General features: G+C 42.3%; 1 protein-coding gene and 1 long non-coding RNA gene across 4 annotated transcripts; one reads left to right on the top strand and one right to left on the bottom strand.

Moving 5' to 3' along the window:
* Positions 1 to 325: 325 nt before the first annotated feature.
* Positions 326 to 16,040, top strand: LOC125893507 (myelin-associated glycoprotein-like). 3 transcript variants are annotated; one of them, XM_049584222.1, is made up of 11 exons: positions 326 to 435; positions 5,095 to 5,170; positions 5,276 to 5,644; positions 6,472 to 6,768; positions 8,296 to 8,553; positions 10,631 to 10,891; positions 11,125 to 11,433; positions 13,601 to 13,700; positions 14,331 to 14,427; positions 14,699 to 14,752; positions 15,055 to 16,040. In XM_049584222.1, exons 2-11 carry the CDS (start codon positions 5,125 to 5,127, stop codon positions 15,211 to 15,213), a joined length of 1,950 nt encoding a protein of 649 aa, XP_049440179.1. In that variant the 5' UTR covers positions 326 to 435; positions 5,095 to 5,124; the 3' UTR covers positions 15,214 to 16,040. The 3 variants fall into 3 exon arrangements, with proteins under 3 accessions (XP_049440179.1, XP_049440181.1, XP_049440180.1); XM_049584224.1 differs by lacking the exon at positions 14,331 to 14,427 and having other exon boundaries at positions 15,055 to 15,134; XM_049584223.1 differs by lacking the exons at positions 14,331 to 14,427; positions 14,699 to 14,752.
* A 1-nt stretch (position 16,041) lies between these two features.
* LOC125893508 (uncharacterized) lies at positions 16,042 to 17,489 on the bottom strand. Its single transcript, XR_007449895.1, has 2 exons — positions 16,282 to 17,489; positions 16,042 to 16,192 (listed from the first exon to the last, which is right to left on the bottom strand). It is a non-coding gene; the product is annotated as an uncharacterized LOC125893508 (long non-coding RNA).

Here is a 17,489-nt window from a genome sequence, read left to right as displayed (position 1 = left end):
TATCGTTATCTGTCCCTTCTTCCCCTGATTTATTCCTAGCACAGCACAGATAGTGTCAGTAATGTGCTGATGGCATGATGTGTGGTGGCTGGGGTTTGGTGTTGTGTCAGAGCTCAGCCAACAGTGAGTGTCATTCATTGGACGGGCTTACGTATGGCAGCCGCAATGAGTGACTCCACTGAGGGGGAGCAAACAGGTGCTGGCTGACGCTGAGTTTGTGTCACTTACTACGGCCCCGTGAGACCGAGGGGGCTGGGAGTGATGTCATCGCCTGATGATGCTGATGTCACTAGTTTGAGTTTGTTTGTTTTTTCTCTCTCTCTACAGAGAAGAAGGCTGTCAAGGTGTCTGGGTGTGAGCAAACACCCTCTAGTGGAGCTGCTGACGAGCTGTGTTGTAGAGCTTCTGTCTCTTTCTAACCATCAGCGTTTCAAGGTGAAAGCACAGACACGAGTCACAGCACAATTTCTTTTTTATAAGAACTTTTAATTTTAGTTTCTTTTAGGTTCACACAGCAGTCCTATATGTAGACCAGACCATGAATAACTATTTTTATGGCTTTGACACAAAACATGCTCAGTTAACAGTTTTCAAAATGTGATTGAGAATGAAGTCAGTCTATTCAAATTATATTTTCAACTATAGCTCAAAATAATATTTAAACTGCTAGAGCAAGGCTCAGCAGTGTTTACTACCAGAAGAGCCATTTGTGGCCCAAAAAGATAAATTGAATCTGTCTGGAGCCGCAAAATATCTTTTATCATTATTTACAGAATAAGAAACTGATAAAATGATATTCTGGTTTTCACCCACTGTTCAGTAGCACATTATGGACCACGTTATGGACTAGATAACTGGCTGAAGTGACAGAAATACTGCATGTTTCAGTGCCAAATAAACAAAACATCATCAGAAATGTGCCCTTGCTGTAGGTGGTGAGGAAACTGAAATTTCTTTAACATCAGATGCTCTTCACTGAGATGAATTAGATATGATAGTTACTATTCACAGCTTAAATTAGCTATTTGTTTTCAATCTATTGCAGTATCTATGAGTAGCTACTCAAATTCTTAATCTGATATGTTCTCATGTTCAGTAGAGGAATACTATTTGTGTTATAAAAGATGTGTAATTCTAGAGGGAAGGTTTTCACCATGAGCCCCCTCGAGTTTCTTAGCTCTCCTGCACAATCCCTGCCACGTTTATTTTTATACACGTGTTTTTTTTATCACATATTGTTTGCTAATAACATTCAACTTTAAACACAAGCGTATTTCCAGGTGGCAGTTGGGCCCCTCCCCGGTGCAACTGCACTGTCTGGACTGTCTATATTTACACCCCTGGTCCCGTGTGTAAGATTTAGGGAGATTTAGTGGCATTTACTGGTGAGGACTGCAGACTGCACCTAGCTAAAACTTCTCCCCGATAGAATTCCTTCAGTGAGTTTCACGAGCTGAATCACTGCAGAGGTCACTTCCTCTCCCTAACAAACAGAACCAGTGATAAACACAATTTTAAAAAAAGGTAAAAACACTGAATAGAGTAGTTTCACGGTGCAAATCAGTATTTTTCTGGCACTGCTTGTCGTGGAGGTGCGACTAACTACTGTGGCCGACACAAAAACGTGAAAATGTGAATTGCCCTATTCAGAGCCATTGTTTGATTTGTCCATTCTGGGCTACTATAGAAACATGCCGGTGTAAAATGGGGATCTCCATAGGTGGGGACCCGCTCCCTGTGTAAATAAAAATGGCTCACTTAGGGTTGGGTGATATAACGACTATGTACGAGATATATATAGATATATTTTCAAGCTAGATATAAATTTAGACATCACTGTTTATATGGATATAGGCTCAACTTAATGCATTCCAGTGTGCATCTCTCCTCTCTCACACTCCGCACAGCTCCGCCCCACTCACTCACTCACAAGTTCTCCAGCAACACTCAGAGAGACACAGTGAGACAGTGGTCTATATGTTGCACAAGCTACACTAAATCAGTCTGTGAGATGAATGAAATTACAGCAGCACATGTGCAATTCAGCGCTGCACTGCTAGTTTGTGTGTGAGGTGGATCATAGCGTGTTGCCGTTCTTCTTGGTAGTTGTAGTCGGTTTTGTGACATGGAGACAGCGCCTGGATGCAGGCGACAGATGTGTTTAAAAAATGCAGCCACAACACACACGTTTCTATACAAGATGTATTTAACGAGGACAAAGTATATCTTGCTCCTTCCTTCCCTCTGCCTTTCTGTTGATGCTCTGTGCATTAAAAGGATTAATAGCCTAAATAAATAAAAAAGATTTAAATCATTTTACAGCTCTAGATTCATTTGAAAGGCCATAGAAAATGACTTGTTAAAGTTCCCCTGCAAAGATTTTTAACTGTTTCAAACTACATTGTATTTAGGCTTACTTGATACTTTTATACTCATGTTATGCAAAAAAAAGTTAACATATAGCCCTGCTATTTATTTTATATAATTTTTAATGTACATGTTGTGCAGCTGTATATTTACAAACAGGGGAATAATCCCTGTCTTTGCATTTTATTTTGATCACAGTCTGTTTTTTTATAAAAGTGCTTGAGACATCTCAAATGTGGCTTTGACTTGCAACTGAACATGTAGCCCATTTTGTAGAAAGTACGGAGCGATATATTCCTTATCCCCTATAAATAGAGATATGAATTTTTGTCTATATCCCCCAGCCCTAGGCTCACTCTAAGGTCACAAAAACACAATGAATCTTATTTTCAGGTGATTATACACAAAGGAAAACATACTTATTGTAATTCCTTTATTGGACTCAAACACCTCCGTGATGATATTGGACTCTAAAACTCCGCCTTGGACTGGTTCACTTCTTACCTCTCTGGGAGGACACAGTTCGTCAGCTTGGGAGCTGCAAGGTCCCAAACCCTCCCCGTTTTGTGCGGTGTCCCTCAAGGATCTGTCTTTGGCCCACCTTTATTCATTATATACATGCTTTCCCTTGGCTGTGTCATCAGACAGTGCAGGATTTCTTTCCACTCCTACGCCGATGACACTCAACTGTATCTCAAGACTGACCCAACCCCTTCAACTGCTCTACCATCTTCATCTTCACCTCTGTCTCTAATTGGAATTACTGGCAAAAGTCTGCAAAAATTACAACTTATTCAGAACAGTGCTGCTAGGATCCTGATGAAAGTCAGAAAACACGAACAGATCACACCTGTTCTCCGCACCTTTCACTGGCTCCCTATCTCCGCCAGAGTCAACTACAAACTTGCTCTCATCACCCATCAGTGTATCCATGGAAATGCCCTGGATTATCTCAATGAATTACTCACCCGGCAAGCTTCAACCCATAATCTACGCTCCCAAAACCAATACCTTCTTCACCTCCCCGGAACCGTGCCTTCTGTTCTGCTGCCCCTCGTGGAACTCTCTACCCGGCCACCTCAGAGCCCCACAGACAGTGGATGCCTTTAAGAGAGGCTTAAAGACTTTCCTTTTTAAAGAAGCTTTTGACTCAACCTAGGACTCTTTGGATTTGTTTTTATAATGTTTTAATGATCTATCTTTTTACTGTGTGCTGTAGCACTTTGAGATTTTTCTTACATGAAAAGTCTTCATTTTCTAACCGCTTGGTCGCGGGGGGGCTGGAGCCTTTCCCAGCTGACATCCAGCGAGAGGCAGGGTACACCCTGGACAGGTCGCCAGACTATCGCAGGGCTGACACATAGAGACAAACAACCATTCACGCTCACATTCACACCTACGGACAATTTAGAGTTATCAATTAACCTAGTCCCCAGTCTGCATGTCTTTGGACTGTGTGCCGGAGTGCCCGGAGAGAACCCACGCTGACACGGGGAGAACATGCAAACTCCGCACAGAAGGGCTCCCACACCTGGGATCGAACCGGCAACCCTCTTGCTGTGAGGCGAGAGTGCTAACCACCACACCAACGTACCATCCTACATGAAAAGTGCTTTATAAATTAATTATTGTTATCATTATATTATTATTCATTTCTGCTAATTAATCCTCCTAAATCCTACACACTGGACCTTTAACACAAAAATACTCACTTGAGTTAAGAATGCGAGTAGCTACTCATAGATACTGCAATACATTGAAAACAAATAGCTATTTTAAGCTCTGAATAGTAACTATCATATCTAATTCTATCTCAGTGAAGAGCAATCGATGTTAAAGGAATTTCAGTTTCCTCACCATCTACAGCAAGGGGACATCTCTGATGGTGTTTTGTTTATTAGGCACTGAAACATGCGGCATTTCTGTCACTTTATCCAGTTATTTAGTCCATAACGTGGTCCATAATGTGCTACTGAACAGTGGGTGAAAACCAGGCGTATATCATTTTATCAGTTTCTTATTCTGTTAATAATGATAATGATGTAAGACAAAAGGATTTCACAAAACAAACGACTGATATAATGTGTGTTGTTTTCCTACCTATTGTTAAGGGAGAAAATTAGTGCATTGTGATGTTTTTGTAGATAAATATGTCTTTGAATCACGGCTGCGGTGTTATATTGGTTTTGTTTCATCAGGGGCATGAAATGAGCTATTGTGCTCGGATGAATACTGATACAGAACCATCTGTGATGTTATAAAAATATGAAGTTGGAATTGCTTTTTGGCAATTGTACAAAAATGTTTCATATTGCAGAGGTATATATATCCCCTTTTGTCATGCCAACATCGCCTGACTCCAATCTTGGTGATCAGTGATTCAGTCAAAAGACTAGATGTTCCTCTGTGGGCTGAGCAAATTGTACAACCTTTGGGATTTTTAAACCATTTAAAATGCATAGTCCTGGAGTTAAAGCTGTTTTGTTCTTCTTTGTGGTTTTCAGAGTTCTATTTAAAAAGGTTTTTGGTATAATTTGGGGTACGATGCCTTAGTCAAAGCCCAGAAACTGTTCAATCTCAAAAACATTTTGAGGAATCGGTGTGATTCTGAGAGGTAAATGTAGTGTCTGACTCACTCAGCAGCACCAATGCTGTAAACAAGATATTTCAGGTTTTTTTCTCTTGGTGATGCGTGTGCTGTAACTGACAGGATGTTATGTGTTGCAGAGGTCTATGGTTCAGCGTTGAGCAGAGACCATGTGGTGTTTGGAGCTGCTCTTACCACTGCTGTTGATCATCAATGGTAATAAATCCCTCTACCTCATTCCTTCTTTGATAGTAGATATATTCTTCCACTGTCACACTATCAGTGCAATAAACTCACACTATGTCTCTGATCTCCTCTCAGATGCCAGTTGCCAGTGGAATGTTTGGGTACCCCGGGACATCTCGGCCATGACAAACTCCTGCGTGGTCATCCCATGCACCTTCATGTATCCGTCCGGCATCAGGCCGTACCGTGGCACTCACGGTATCTGGTACTTCGGCCAGCCGTACCCTCAACTCTTCCCTCCTGTTGTCTTCAAATCACGCACAGACGTCGTGCATGAGAGCTACAAGGGCCGCACCAAGCTGCTGGGTGACCTGCATCAGAGGAACTGCACTCTGCTCATCAACAACGTCGGCACAGAGCACTCAGGAAGATACTACTTTCGTGCTGACCTCGGTGGTGCCAACATGTATACGTACCCAGACTTCTCTGAGCTCAAAGTTCTGGGTAAGTCACTGATCAGAGTGAAACACACATTCAATTGTAACGATAAATAGGGCAATATATCAATATTGTTAGTCGTTTTGTGTTTTGTATTTTTTCATGCATATAAAATTAAAACAGAAATGAATAGAAATTAATATTATATCAATGTTGTGACACTAGATATAGTCTTAGATTTAAAAAAAATCGTTTATCTAAAGTGTTGTCTTCTCCTGGTTTTAAAGGCTGCATTACAGTAAAGTGATGTAATTTTGTGAACTTACCAGACTGTTCTAGTTGTTCTTTTATTTTTCTTTATCCACCTATTCTTATATTCACATTACTGATGATTATTTATCAAAAATCTCATTGTGTAAATAATTTGTGAAAGCACCAATAGTATACCCTTCAATCCAACTGTCAAAATATCAATAATGAGATGTATTATATTTGGTTTTCTCCACATCACGCAGCCCAACCAATAAACCAGACACAAATATGTGAAATCAGTGATAGTAAATGTAATAATTATTTGAGTTATGACTTAAATCACCAGCTGAAAAGGCTGAAAATAGTCTTTCAAAAATTTTTTGAAAACCTTTGCCATTTAATTTAATTTGGCTTCTTATTTGGGATGACCTTCCTTTTACAGCTTTTATATGTTTGGTTCTTTGTCATTTTAATCCTTTTTTCCTTTTTAATTTGTGTCATTGTTTTGGAATTTTTCAGGTTACTACAGTATTTTTGCTTAGCCTTGATCTCTTGCATCTCCGCATGAGGACAGAATGCTGCTTTACAAATGAAGTTCCTCTTATTATTGTTAAATCATCCAGCAATTTCCTCTCCACCAGATCAACCCAACATTGACGTCCCAGAGGAGATCGTCAGCGATGAGAGTCTGGAGCTGACGTGCTACGCTCCAGACAACTGCCCCGACATGACTCCAGAGATCCAGTGGATGTACACCGACTACCTGCCTGACCCAGAGTTCAGCTCCGACTATCTGGAGGAGAGCAACACAGCGGTGCTCTCCAGCACCCTCACCTTCACACCCAGACCCATGCACAACGGGCAGCTGCTGGGCTGCAGGGTCTACTTCCCCAACACCACACTGGTCTACGAGAGGCTCATCTCTCTGGACATCAAGTGTAAGTTAGAAAAGCACTTCTCACAATAGGCCAATAAGTAGTAATGAAACTTTTCCACTTTTATCCATAGTCTCAAAGGGACTTGTGTCTGACACGCCATACTAGAGTCCCAACAGCAGTAATGAATTCCTATAAAGCAGACTTCTCAGTGGTTGCCCAAGCTGGAACATATTCTCTTTAGTGTTTGCATCATGCATGCACATATTGCTGTCCTACATTTAACTGAGTTATAGAGAGGCAAAGTCCCTCCGCTTCCTGTGTCCCCCATGGAGTGGTATTTTATGTGGTATTAATATGTACGGTAGTCAGCGTTGGAAGACAACATTTTTTTTAGCCCATTTGAATTGTGCTATGAACTACAGGATGTTTGTCTGTTTGAAGAAGTATTTTAATGCTGAAAAGACAGTCTTTTCTCTTGTAGAACTCTAGCTACATGATCAGAGAAAACAGAGGAAAAGGGCTGTGGCATTTGCTTTAGATCAAGAGGTAGAACACCTGAAACCACCAGAATGCACTGCTCCGCACTGGACCAATAAATGCTCCCGCTGGTGGGCAACATAATGAGAGCTTCTCCGTTTTTTCACAGGAAACAATATGGTGGCCATCTGGTAATAAACAACCTTGTTTTGCAGTTAAACAATAATTTAAAATATGTTTCTTAAAAAGTTTAAGGCGATTTATAGGCAATACAGTGACAGAAGGTTGGTTCATATTCGATCAGCGCTGCTTAGTTTTACTGTTTGATCTGAGAAAAAGAGGGAGAGGAGTGGCCCTCTTTTCGTGTCTGTAGTGGCGGGCATATGAAAATGTGGAAGTACGTGTCTGTAGTTTGAGCAACAAACCCAGAGCCAGCAAAAATTTACTGGGTGACGTGCTTTGTGTTTGAGCTGGGAATGAGCAGGGAGCTCTGCTGGCTGGTTAAATGGAGGGAAGTTTACCACAGATCATTTACACACATTACCCACATTGTTATGATACAGAGCCGGTTGAAAATTGGCAAAGTATCGTGTTTAAAGATAATTTTGCAAGTTCAGAAAGACGCAGTTTGTCGTAATGTCATTTAGCACAAATGTAATGTTATCTGACCTGATGTGTTGTGTTCATTGACTCCCGGTCTTTTTATCAGCCGGGAAACAAAAGAAGGAGCGAGACTTTTTGCCCGCGTGAGTACATCCCAGTTTGAAACCCACAGACATCATAGTTTAAGCGAGAGAGGAAGTAATGATGTCACGTTCGCGAGTTGTGTAGTCTTTCTTTTAAGACTTTACAGGTTTATGAAAAACTATGACTTCCTTGACTTGCTAAATGATCTTTCACAATCACAATTCAAACAGAACAGGAGACATTAAATTCCAAACATATATTTGGAAATAAGGTCTCATGGTGGTCCACCTGAAGGGGGAGGGACCTTGCCTCTCTACATGTTGCTAAATTTGATTCAGATCAATCCATGTTTTTTCAAGAGGCAGCCATCCAGTGTTGCTGAGCTGTGGGACATTCAGTTCTCTGCCTTACTTTCCCTCCCAGATGCTCCACGCTCTGTGTGGGTGAATGTGTCCTCTGAGGTGATGGAGGGCAGCTCTGTGACGCTGCACTGCGAGGTGGACAGTAACCCTCCTCCCAGGATTTCCTGGATGTTCGGAGACCAGGAGCTGCTGTGGGACACGGCGTCCAATGTCTCCCTCTCCCTGGACGATATTACGCCAGCGCAGGAGGGAATCTACACCTGCGTCGGGGACAATGGCTACGGCATCATGAACACCTCAATGTACCTGGCCGTCAAGTGTAAGTCTGTGAGGCTGTATACATGCTGTGTTCAGTTAGTATGTAGTCAGGAACTGGGGTGCAGCAAGTTGCATTTGATTTGCATTTGTGAGTTCAGATGATGACCTAAAATGAGTTTACAATCAGCTTAAATTCTCCCATCAGAAACAGTAAAGGAATAGTCCACTGAAAATGTTTTGAGTATCAAATGCTCACCCTCTGTAGGCTCACAATGTGGCTCTTAGAAATTTGCAGCCCACGTATCTATAAAAGACAGCAGCTCTTGTCGGCCTGGATTAAGCTACAACAGATTTCAACAGGGTACAAATAAAAAACATCCATTGATCTGTCTCAAATCATCCCTTTAGCTGCTGTTCATACAGATGCTCAGTCTTTTCCAAACTATCCTTTTTTCAAAATGCAAGGCAGAGCTTCAGAGCCACAAGGAGGCGATGGCGGAAAAATAAAGATTGAGTCTACTTTTGTTTTTTCCTGCGTGAAGGCTCTATGTATTCAAAATCTGCTGATCATTGATACGTAGTCTGGAACTGGGACACAGCTCATGAGTGCTTCCACTTAAACAGTGAAAGTGTGAGTAGGTTGGAGGAGTTCTGTGTTTTGAGAGCCAGAAATCTCTGCCCAAGGTAATAATGCACTCATTAAAACATACATATATTTTATACTCAGACTCCCTTTGTAGGATGCTCAACATTAAAGGGTCATTTTTATTTTAACAACGTATCAAATGAACATGTGAAAACAATGATGAAGAGATTGCTCACAGTGATGAAGCAACAGAGGGTTATCACCCAAATCTTTATGGAGCTTTATAGTGACTTTCAGCGCATTGTTTAGCTGTCCGAACCTGTAAATTTACTGATTTGTTTCACTCTAACAGCCCTCATGGTGTCCTTTCCTGATGTAGCAGCAGCTGTTTTCAACAAAAAGCTCCAAAAACCCACTGCCCACATCTTGTTCACCATCAGACAGCAAAACCACACACTTAGTAACTAGCTGGTGAACATAGCACGTAGAAGCTTAAATGGACAGTTCACCCCAAAAATCAAAACTATGTATTTTTTCTCTTACCTGTAGTGCTACTTATCACTCTAGATTATTTTGGTGTGTTGGGGGTATCGGCCGTAGAGATGTCTGCCTTCTCCCCAATATAATGGAAACAGATGGCATTCGGCTTGTGGTGCTCAAAGAAAAACATTTTATAAACTGAACCTGGTTACTCAAGATAATTCACAGGCTTGTTGTGAGCAGTTTAATATGGGAACTATTTTCTTTTGACGGAACTACACCCACCAACTGTATCACAGTGCAGAAGGAAGTGTGCATCTACTGCTTGCCCACCTAGCACTACAGAGCTAGCTGACGTTACAGCTCAGCCAAGGAGGACGCCGTCAATGTTTGCAATCTGTGCGTGCTGTCACGAGCACAAGCCTCTCATCCATGAATAGATGCACGCCTCCTTCAGTGTGGTGATATGGCTGAGGGGTGTAGTTTGGTAGAAAGAAAATAGTTCCTACATGAAACTGCTCGCAACAAAGTCTGTGGATTATCTTCAGTAACCAGGTCATGATTTCTGGAAAGAGACATTGTTGTTGAGTTTTTCAGATTTATTTTTTTGGCACTGTGGTCACCACAAGCCAAGCACCATCTACTTCCATTATATTGGAGAGAAGGTAGACATCTCTATGGCCGATATCGGCAACACTGGGCAACTCACACCAAAACAATCTAGACTGATAAACAGCATAACAGGTAAGAGGAAAATCTGTATTTTAGATTTTGAGGTGAACTGTCCCTTTAAGTGATAGATATTTCCCTCAGGAGCTGTTAGAGGTTGGTTGCTCTGTAACTGCTGTGATGTGTGAATCAGCTGTTGAGTGATAACATGTCAGTGTTGTGCTCACAGTTTGTTTTTGCTGCCCTCAAGTGGCCAAAGAAAAAATCAGTTATTACCAGTTTAACAACACTTTGGGTCCTTCATGTTAAAGGAGGATACACTGTATATTCTAGAACTGTGTAAATGATAAACAGACATTTTTCTCAAACAAACAAAATTAATCTCACTATATTTTTTTTGCAGACCCTCCCCGAGAGCCCCTGGTAAACGACTCTATGACGGTACTAGAGGGAACCACGTTGTCTCTGCACTGTAGCACCCAGGGCAGCCCGGCCCCAACCCTCACCTGGCTGAAGGACGGAGAGCTGGTGGGCACCATCACTGCCGACGAGCTGTCAGTGCTGGAGATTGCAGAGATCACACCGCAGGGAGACGGACAATACCGCTGCCTGGCCGAGAACGAGCATGGAAGAGCCAGCAGCTCCTTCAACATCACTGTTGAGTGTGAGTGCCTCACTTTCGTGCATTTCACCCAATGGTATAGTGTAAAAAAGAAGACTGATGATGATCTGCAGGCCAAAAGGATCATAAAAACACTAAAAACATCATACTTTCATTGAGTAAACAAGTTTTTCTTATGTGAGAAACACTTGTCCAGACCAAAATATTGTTTCAGATTCATATATTCAAATCCATTGCTGCATTTTAGCTTTTTACTCTGCTGCCTCCTTCAATAGATGCCCCAGTCCTTCTGGAGGAGTCAAAGTGCACAGTGGTGAGGGAGGGCGTCCAGTGTGTCTGCATGGCAACAGGAAACCCTGAGCCCACCATCGAGTTCTACCTGCCCGACCTGAACATCACTATCAACGAAACAGACGGCCGGTACAACTTCTACACGCACACAGACGGACACACCTCCACGGGTATGATCAAGCTGCGGGAGAAAGGCGAGCGGGTCGACAACGGCGGCCCTGCTGTCAACGTACACTGCAGCATCTCCAACATGTATGGAAGAGAGAGCGTACTCCTGGAGCTGCAGCAGGAGAGTGAGTTCAGATTAACTGTACACCAGAACTTTACCTGTAGTGATGCTTGATAAAATCATTTGAGAATTTCCTCCTGCCTCTGCCTTCTCTTTGTCATCTGTCTAATTGCATTCTCTGTGTTCTACTGTCTATCCTTATTTAAACTAATGTGACACTATTGTAAAATTTAAAGGATAAGTCAGGTGATATTCTACATTTTCCTTGGCAACACATCCCATGAAAAGACCACATGATTCTTCATTACCAAGAACATGGACACTTTATTTTGAGCTGATCTTTTATACGCTGTCCTGCTGCCATAAGTTAATCAATTGTGTATTGATCCACAGCAGTAAATAGTCCCCAACAAATGCAGTTTCCTCCTGTTTGAGTAGCGTTTGCCAAAAACAACAGTGCCCAGAGTGTGCAGCTTAAATGCAACTATATATTTGAAGTTTAATTTTAAAGATATACATCTTAAACAGGAAAGAATGTAGTTGGTTCTACACCATGCAGAGAAAGGCCTTTGTTTGTGGCTGTTATCTGTCGCTTATGTTTTGTCTGGTTTGACTGATTTGACCTTGACTGAATTAACCCCAGATACGCTGACCTCTACAGTGTATGTTCATTAGCAATTCTGGCATTTAGGGGAGGCAAAAGACAACTGTACTTTTACTTCAGAGAGGGATAGTGAAGATTTGGTATTAATTTTGTGCACCTCTGAGCTCCCCCCAGAGCAACCCTATTCTCTAATCCACCCGGGACTTCTGTAAAGAATCTAAAGCATGGCCCAAATATCAGGAAGGGCTGAGATGCCAGGTCTGAAAAGTAATATTGTGATTATTTAGGTTCCTTTTCAATGTACTCCATAGTATCCTTGTTAGCTGCTTTGTAAGATTATGTGCTGCTTTTCATTTTTACATTACTTTGTTTTGTAAACGTTTTTGCTCTTGTTGGATTGAGACTGAGACAGACATTTGTTTTTGGTCTCTTCATGGGACCAATGGGGTCATGATAATAAGTAAGTCTATGTTAATGTCAGCCTTATCCTTGAAATTCATCTGACTAAAATGGCAGGAATCTCTGTATTTATCTGCATCTGTCCTTCAACTTTCTCTATAACATCCGATCCACTTCACACTTGGCGGGTGTATTGCTGAGGACCAAAGGAAGTGCAGTGTCGAGTGCGAGCTCTTGAGATCTAAAGGACATATTTATTAGAGGTGTGTTTTTACACACTGTGGAGTGCATTGAGAGGGGACCCCTATTAACTGTTAGACTGCTGAATGGCATGCTGGGTACAGCTTGCCCTCACTACGATACATTCAGGAGCAGATGAAGAAAGAGAAACCGGAGATGTTACGTTGAAGCAAACTCAAACATTTAGAGCCGCAGTGAGATAACTTTTAGAATGAAGGCCTTTGTTCCCCAGAAGTAGTCAGGCGTGTACTACAGCACTGCTCGGGATGCAACTATGTCATGGCAGGTGTATTGCTCAGGACCCAGTGAAGCACAGTGTGAAGTAGTTTGGATGAGCGGTTCTCAAGAAAGCTGCAAGCAGCAATACCAGCAGCAGAGTGATCGGCCCTTTCTGAACATGCATGTTTTGTGGACACTGCAGCAGTTTTCATAAAAATATGATGGACAGTATAAATGGTTATTTGTGTTTTTAGAAATTAATATTAGGATACTGCAAACTTCAATTAATAGCCTGGGCTTTTATGTGATTAAATCAATCGTCTTTTGATGTGAGGACCCTTAGGTGCCAAAGGAATATGAATAACTTACAGGGTCATCGAAGAATAGACACATCTGAAGACTTTATATTTAAAAAGACCAGGCATCTAATTGAGACAAGTGTATATTGGTCACACCGGGCTAGTAAAAGGGACTGGGCTTTTAATTGAAGTTTTACGGTAAAACATTCTTCTCCTGCTTATTCCACATTTCTCCTTCCTACCATTGTCACCTCATTGGTTGAGCAATCATGCTGTGATTAAGTGAACAATCCCTTAATTTGAAGTTCTAAAATATTGTCCTCCTCTTTCTTATGCTCTTCTTTTGCCCCATATGGTGTCAACTTGTTGGCTAGGTGCACAAGTTTTCTATGTGTAGTTCAATATTGAACAATAGTTGAATAATCAACTTGAATGCTCTTGTTTTTAATCTTGATCACCTTTGTTTTCAGAAAAGTACATGATGGCAGTCATAGTTGGCACCATCGGGGGCGTGGCGGTTATAGCCTTCATCATTGCAGCAGTGAGATACGTTGGCCACAACAACAAGAAGTGAGTATAAATGACAAACTAATGTAGAGGCCGATGCGAGGCAGAAGTGGTCATTTTCCTCACTAAGCATGTTCTGAAATCCAAGGAAACACTTAAGCCTAGTCATCCATTCTAAAACACATTGTTGCACATTGTAAATGAGTGAATGTGGGATTGATGTGGACGTCAGAATCATTTCTCCAGAGCAATTTAGCACTTTCTTTGCCACGACAAGTACCTGTTGAAATCCTTCCCTCGAACATCCACATTGGCTGCCTTGGAGAGTGGGTTAGCAAGCTGGACTAACCTTATATTTTGCAGGCTCGATTCCCTGCTCTCTCACTGCTTCTGTATCCTTGACCTGCTGTGCTAAATAAAACCCAGGTAGCCCTCTTAACCAAGGTGCTTTATTTTAGCCTCAAGGCATATTTGGACCCCCAAATTTGCAAGCTTTCTCTGACAAATCACCCCTGAAGTGGGTGTGAGCTCAGCGACTAAACCCATAAAATAACCACGTCACTCACACCCACAGTTGGCCTCCAGCTTAACCTTACAGAGCTTGTTGTTTTAAAATGGATGCCCAGGCTTGGCGTGTCGCCCTGCGTTAGTGGCAGTCGAGACCGAGTCTGATTATGTGACTCCGTCCCCCAGAGAGAATGGCAACCCTAGGCAGGACGTGGTCCTGGAGAACCCTGCTTTGTACTACAGCGCAGTCAAGAAGGACAAACAAAATCTGAGGAAGAAAGTGGTGAGACATGCTAATGTTAATGATTATGATTATGATGAAGGATGGGTTGGACGACCATTCTCAGATTGTTTGGGGTTACAGTTTTGTGTAATGAACAAGTTGTGAATTATGAGACCCCATTTTGACCTCTGAAAACGAGGCAACAGGAGGAGTCTCTCCCACCAGAAGTCCAGTAGCTCCAACCATGACCTTTCCAAACACTGTTTTCTCTTGCTTTCATCGCTTCTCTGCGTTTTTCTGTCTGTTTCTCTCTCCCCTAACTCTTGCACAGCTTAAGACAGAGCTGTTGGGCTCAAAGTTTAACTCCATTCTAGAGGAGACTACGGTAAGGTTCCTAAACAAATCCCCATTAAAAGCACAAGCCTCAGTGACAGATGCATCTCCTCGCATATCAGCTTCTTTGTTCTGTACACTGCCGTTTGTTTCCGAATCTGCCTTCTGCATGGCTGCCTCATCGCTAACACAAATTGCCAAACTAACAGGAAACATCTCAGTCTACTTGTCAGTTGTCGACCAGTAACCACTAACACTTTTTCTTTATGTGGTCTGTCGCGCTCCTCCGTCATCTGAGGTGTCGCCGGCACCTTGCCAGTGGTTTGTGCCGCTCATCGGTCCTTCTGTCTGCAGGGAGAAGACGGGGATTATCAACCTGTGGGCTCTATGGCAGGACTGGAGAGGCAAGAGCTGAATTACGCTGCTCTGGAGTTTATCGGGGCCAGGTCCAGGGAGGGGGCCTCAGGGAGGGGGGATGATGGCAGCAACTACACGGAAATCAAAGCCAAATGAATCGCGATCCTTCCCTGATCCCTCGGCTATGCGAGACGCAGTGGCAGCCCCAACACATCCTCAGCCCCATAAACTGTGTAATAACATCCCTTCCTCTACTGGATTTCACCCTGACTCCTTGTTTCTTCAGATTTGTCACATATAATGTACCACTCGATGCCACTACTCCCCCCTCATGCTGCCCCTCCACAATTGGACGCCCCTTCGCACGCCATCATCTGGGAAACTGGTACTTTTTCGGGTCAGAGCACGACCCACTGGACAATGCAAAAGAAATTATTTAAGTTTCTAGCCTCAGTTGTCGTACATGGGCTCTCAAACATGCAGTGTTAACCAGCGACCATGTTTTTGTTGCTTTCTCCATGTTCTTCATTGTGATTGTCGATGTTATTGTCAACCGACACACACCTGAGCGCTTGCATCCGTCTCACTATTTCGCTCTACATCTGTCTCTTATAACTGTCACTGTGTCTGCTGCCAGTCGACGCATCAGGGCAAGGAGTAACTGCGCTTTTTGTTCTCTTATATTTATGTGTGTCTGTCAGCAGAGAGCAAACATCTCTTCTCTTTTTCCTTTGGTTAATTACATCCTGAGACGATAACCGGCTGAGGCAAGAAATGAAAACACGTCTTTCTTTCCACGTAATTGTATTTAATGTGTGCTGTGACTCGGTAGCCTCTCATAATAAATGGAAAAAAAAAAATGTCACCATCACTTTTGATAATAATGGAAGAGGTTTTGTAAATTCAAGTGGTACACTGTCTAGTTCTGAAAAATGTCACAGCTTCTGTCCAGCATTTTCCAGTTAACTGTAGAATGTGAGATTTGGGGGCCTTTCACTGTGGCCAACGCAAAATGTCTGTCTCATTTCCTACTTCTTCACCCTAAAGCATGAGTTTGAGCTCCAGCTTGATGTGGAAAATACAACCTTTAAACTTTAAGGTGCTGCATGTAACTCTGGAGAAAGATAGCTGATTGCTGAGTCTCATTCCCAGGTTGTCAAATACCGACGCTTTGGATTGGCAGTTTGACCGAACCACCAACCCAAAGCATCAGTATCTGACGACCTGGGAATGAGACCCAACATCTCTTTCTCCAGTGTTACATTCAGCACTTTTAAAGCACAACATGTTTGAGCGCGAGTGGCCAAAGTGTTATCTCTTTTAGACAATGTGTGTGTGTATGCGTGTGTGTGTTTAAATCGTGCTGAAAGATCATAGGACACTGATCGTTGATCACTGGGGTCTTTGGGAAGTTCAAGCATCACTTCACTCGAGACAGTGATACTTTATTTTCACAGCGTTGTATCAGATGTTTGAATGAGAAAAGGTGATGCTGACTAGCCAGCTGGTTGCGCTATTCAAAGACATTTGATGGACCTGTGATGTAATATCGAAAAGCACTAATAGTCTAACTTGATAATGATGGTGTCAATAATATATATTAATAAGATGTATATTGATAGGGAAAGGGAAGCCAGTATGTACAGTAAATACCCCGCATGAGTGTTTGGCCAGCAGGCACACGTATAAATATTAAATTATGGGTAAAAGCCAGTGTGGGAAGTAAAAACAGTCCTGTCACACATTACTGACTGAACACTGTCTTAATATGAGCTTAGTGGATCAACCTCCAGCTAGTGTGCACTATAGTCAACATCAAATCAGAGGCTTGTTTACATGCAGGGAGTGACCTTCTTATTGCCTGTGATTGCGGTTTAAAGTATAATACCTGCCGTGTTATCTTTTGTATTAAAGGTACACTATACAGGACTGACAGTGCGAAAATGAAAGTAAAGGCCAGCCCCAGATTCACTCCTGTTAGGTGTTTAGCCTTGATATGTTTGCCTTCTTTCAGTGCTGTGTCTCCTGGCTGGCTGCTGCTTACAGTCTAGCACCTGGTCGCTACCTTTTTATAAAGCCATGATCTCACCTGAACACTGTGGGAGTTCATGCCCATAAATGTCCAGAACACAGTAAATGAGAAGAACATAAGAAAACACAGGCAGAGGGCAGAGTCTCTGCAGAAAAACACAGCGCCACACACTTCCGGTGGGTCATAAATGAGGCTTGAGAGGGGTTACTTCTGTATGGGTCTATGCATCATGTTTTAGGAAAATCCTGTGTAGTATATCTTTAACCATTGGAAATAAAAAACTAAATATCTGTATATTTTTGACCAGATACCTTAATATCGTTATTGCAGTATTGTAGGGTTGATTGTAGGTGCTTCACAAAATATTTACAGGATAAGATTTTTGATAAATACTCATCAG

This window comes from Epinephelus fuscoguttatus, linkage group LG8 (assembly GCF_011397635.1).
Source record: "Epinephelus fuscoguttatus linkage group LG8, E.fuscoguttatus.final_Chr_v1".
In the NCBI taxonomy this organism is placed as follows: Eukaryota; Metazoa; Chordata; class Actinopteri; order Perciformes; family Serranidae; genus Epinephelus; species Epinephelus fuscoguttatus.
The sequence above is the reverse complement of the archived record's forward strand: the minus strand, read 5'-3'. Positions and strand labels throughout refer to the sequence as shown.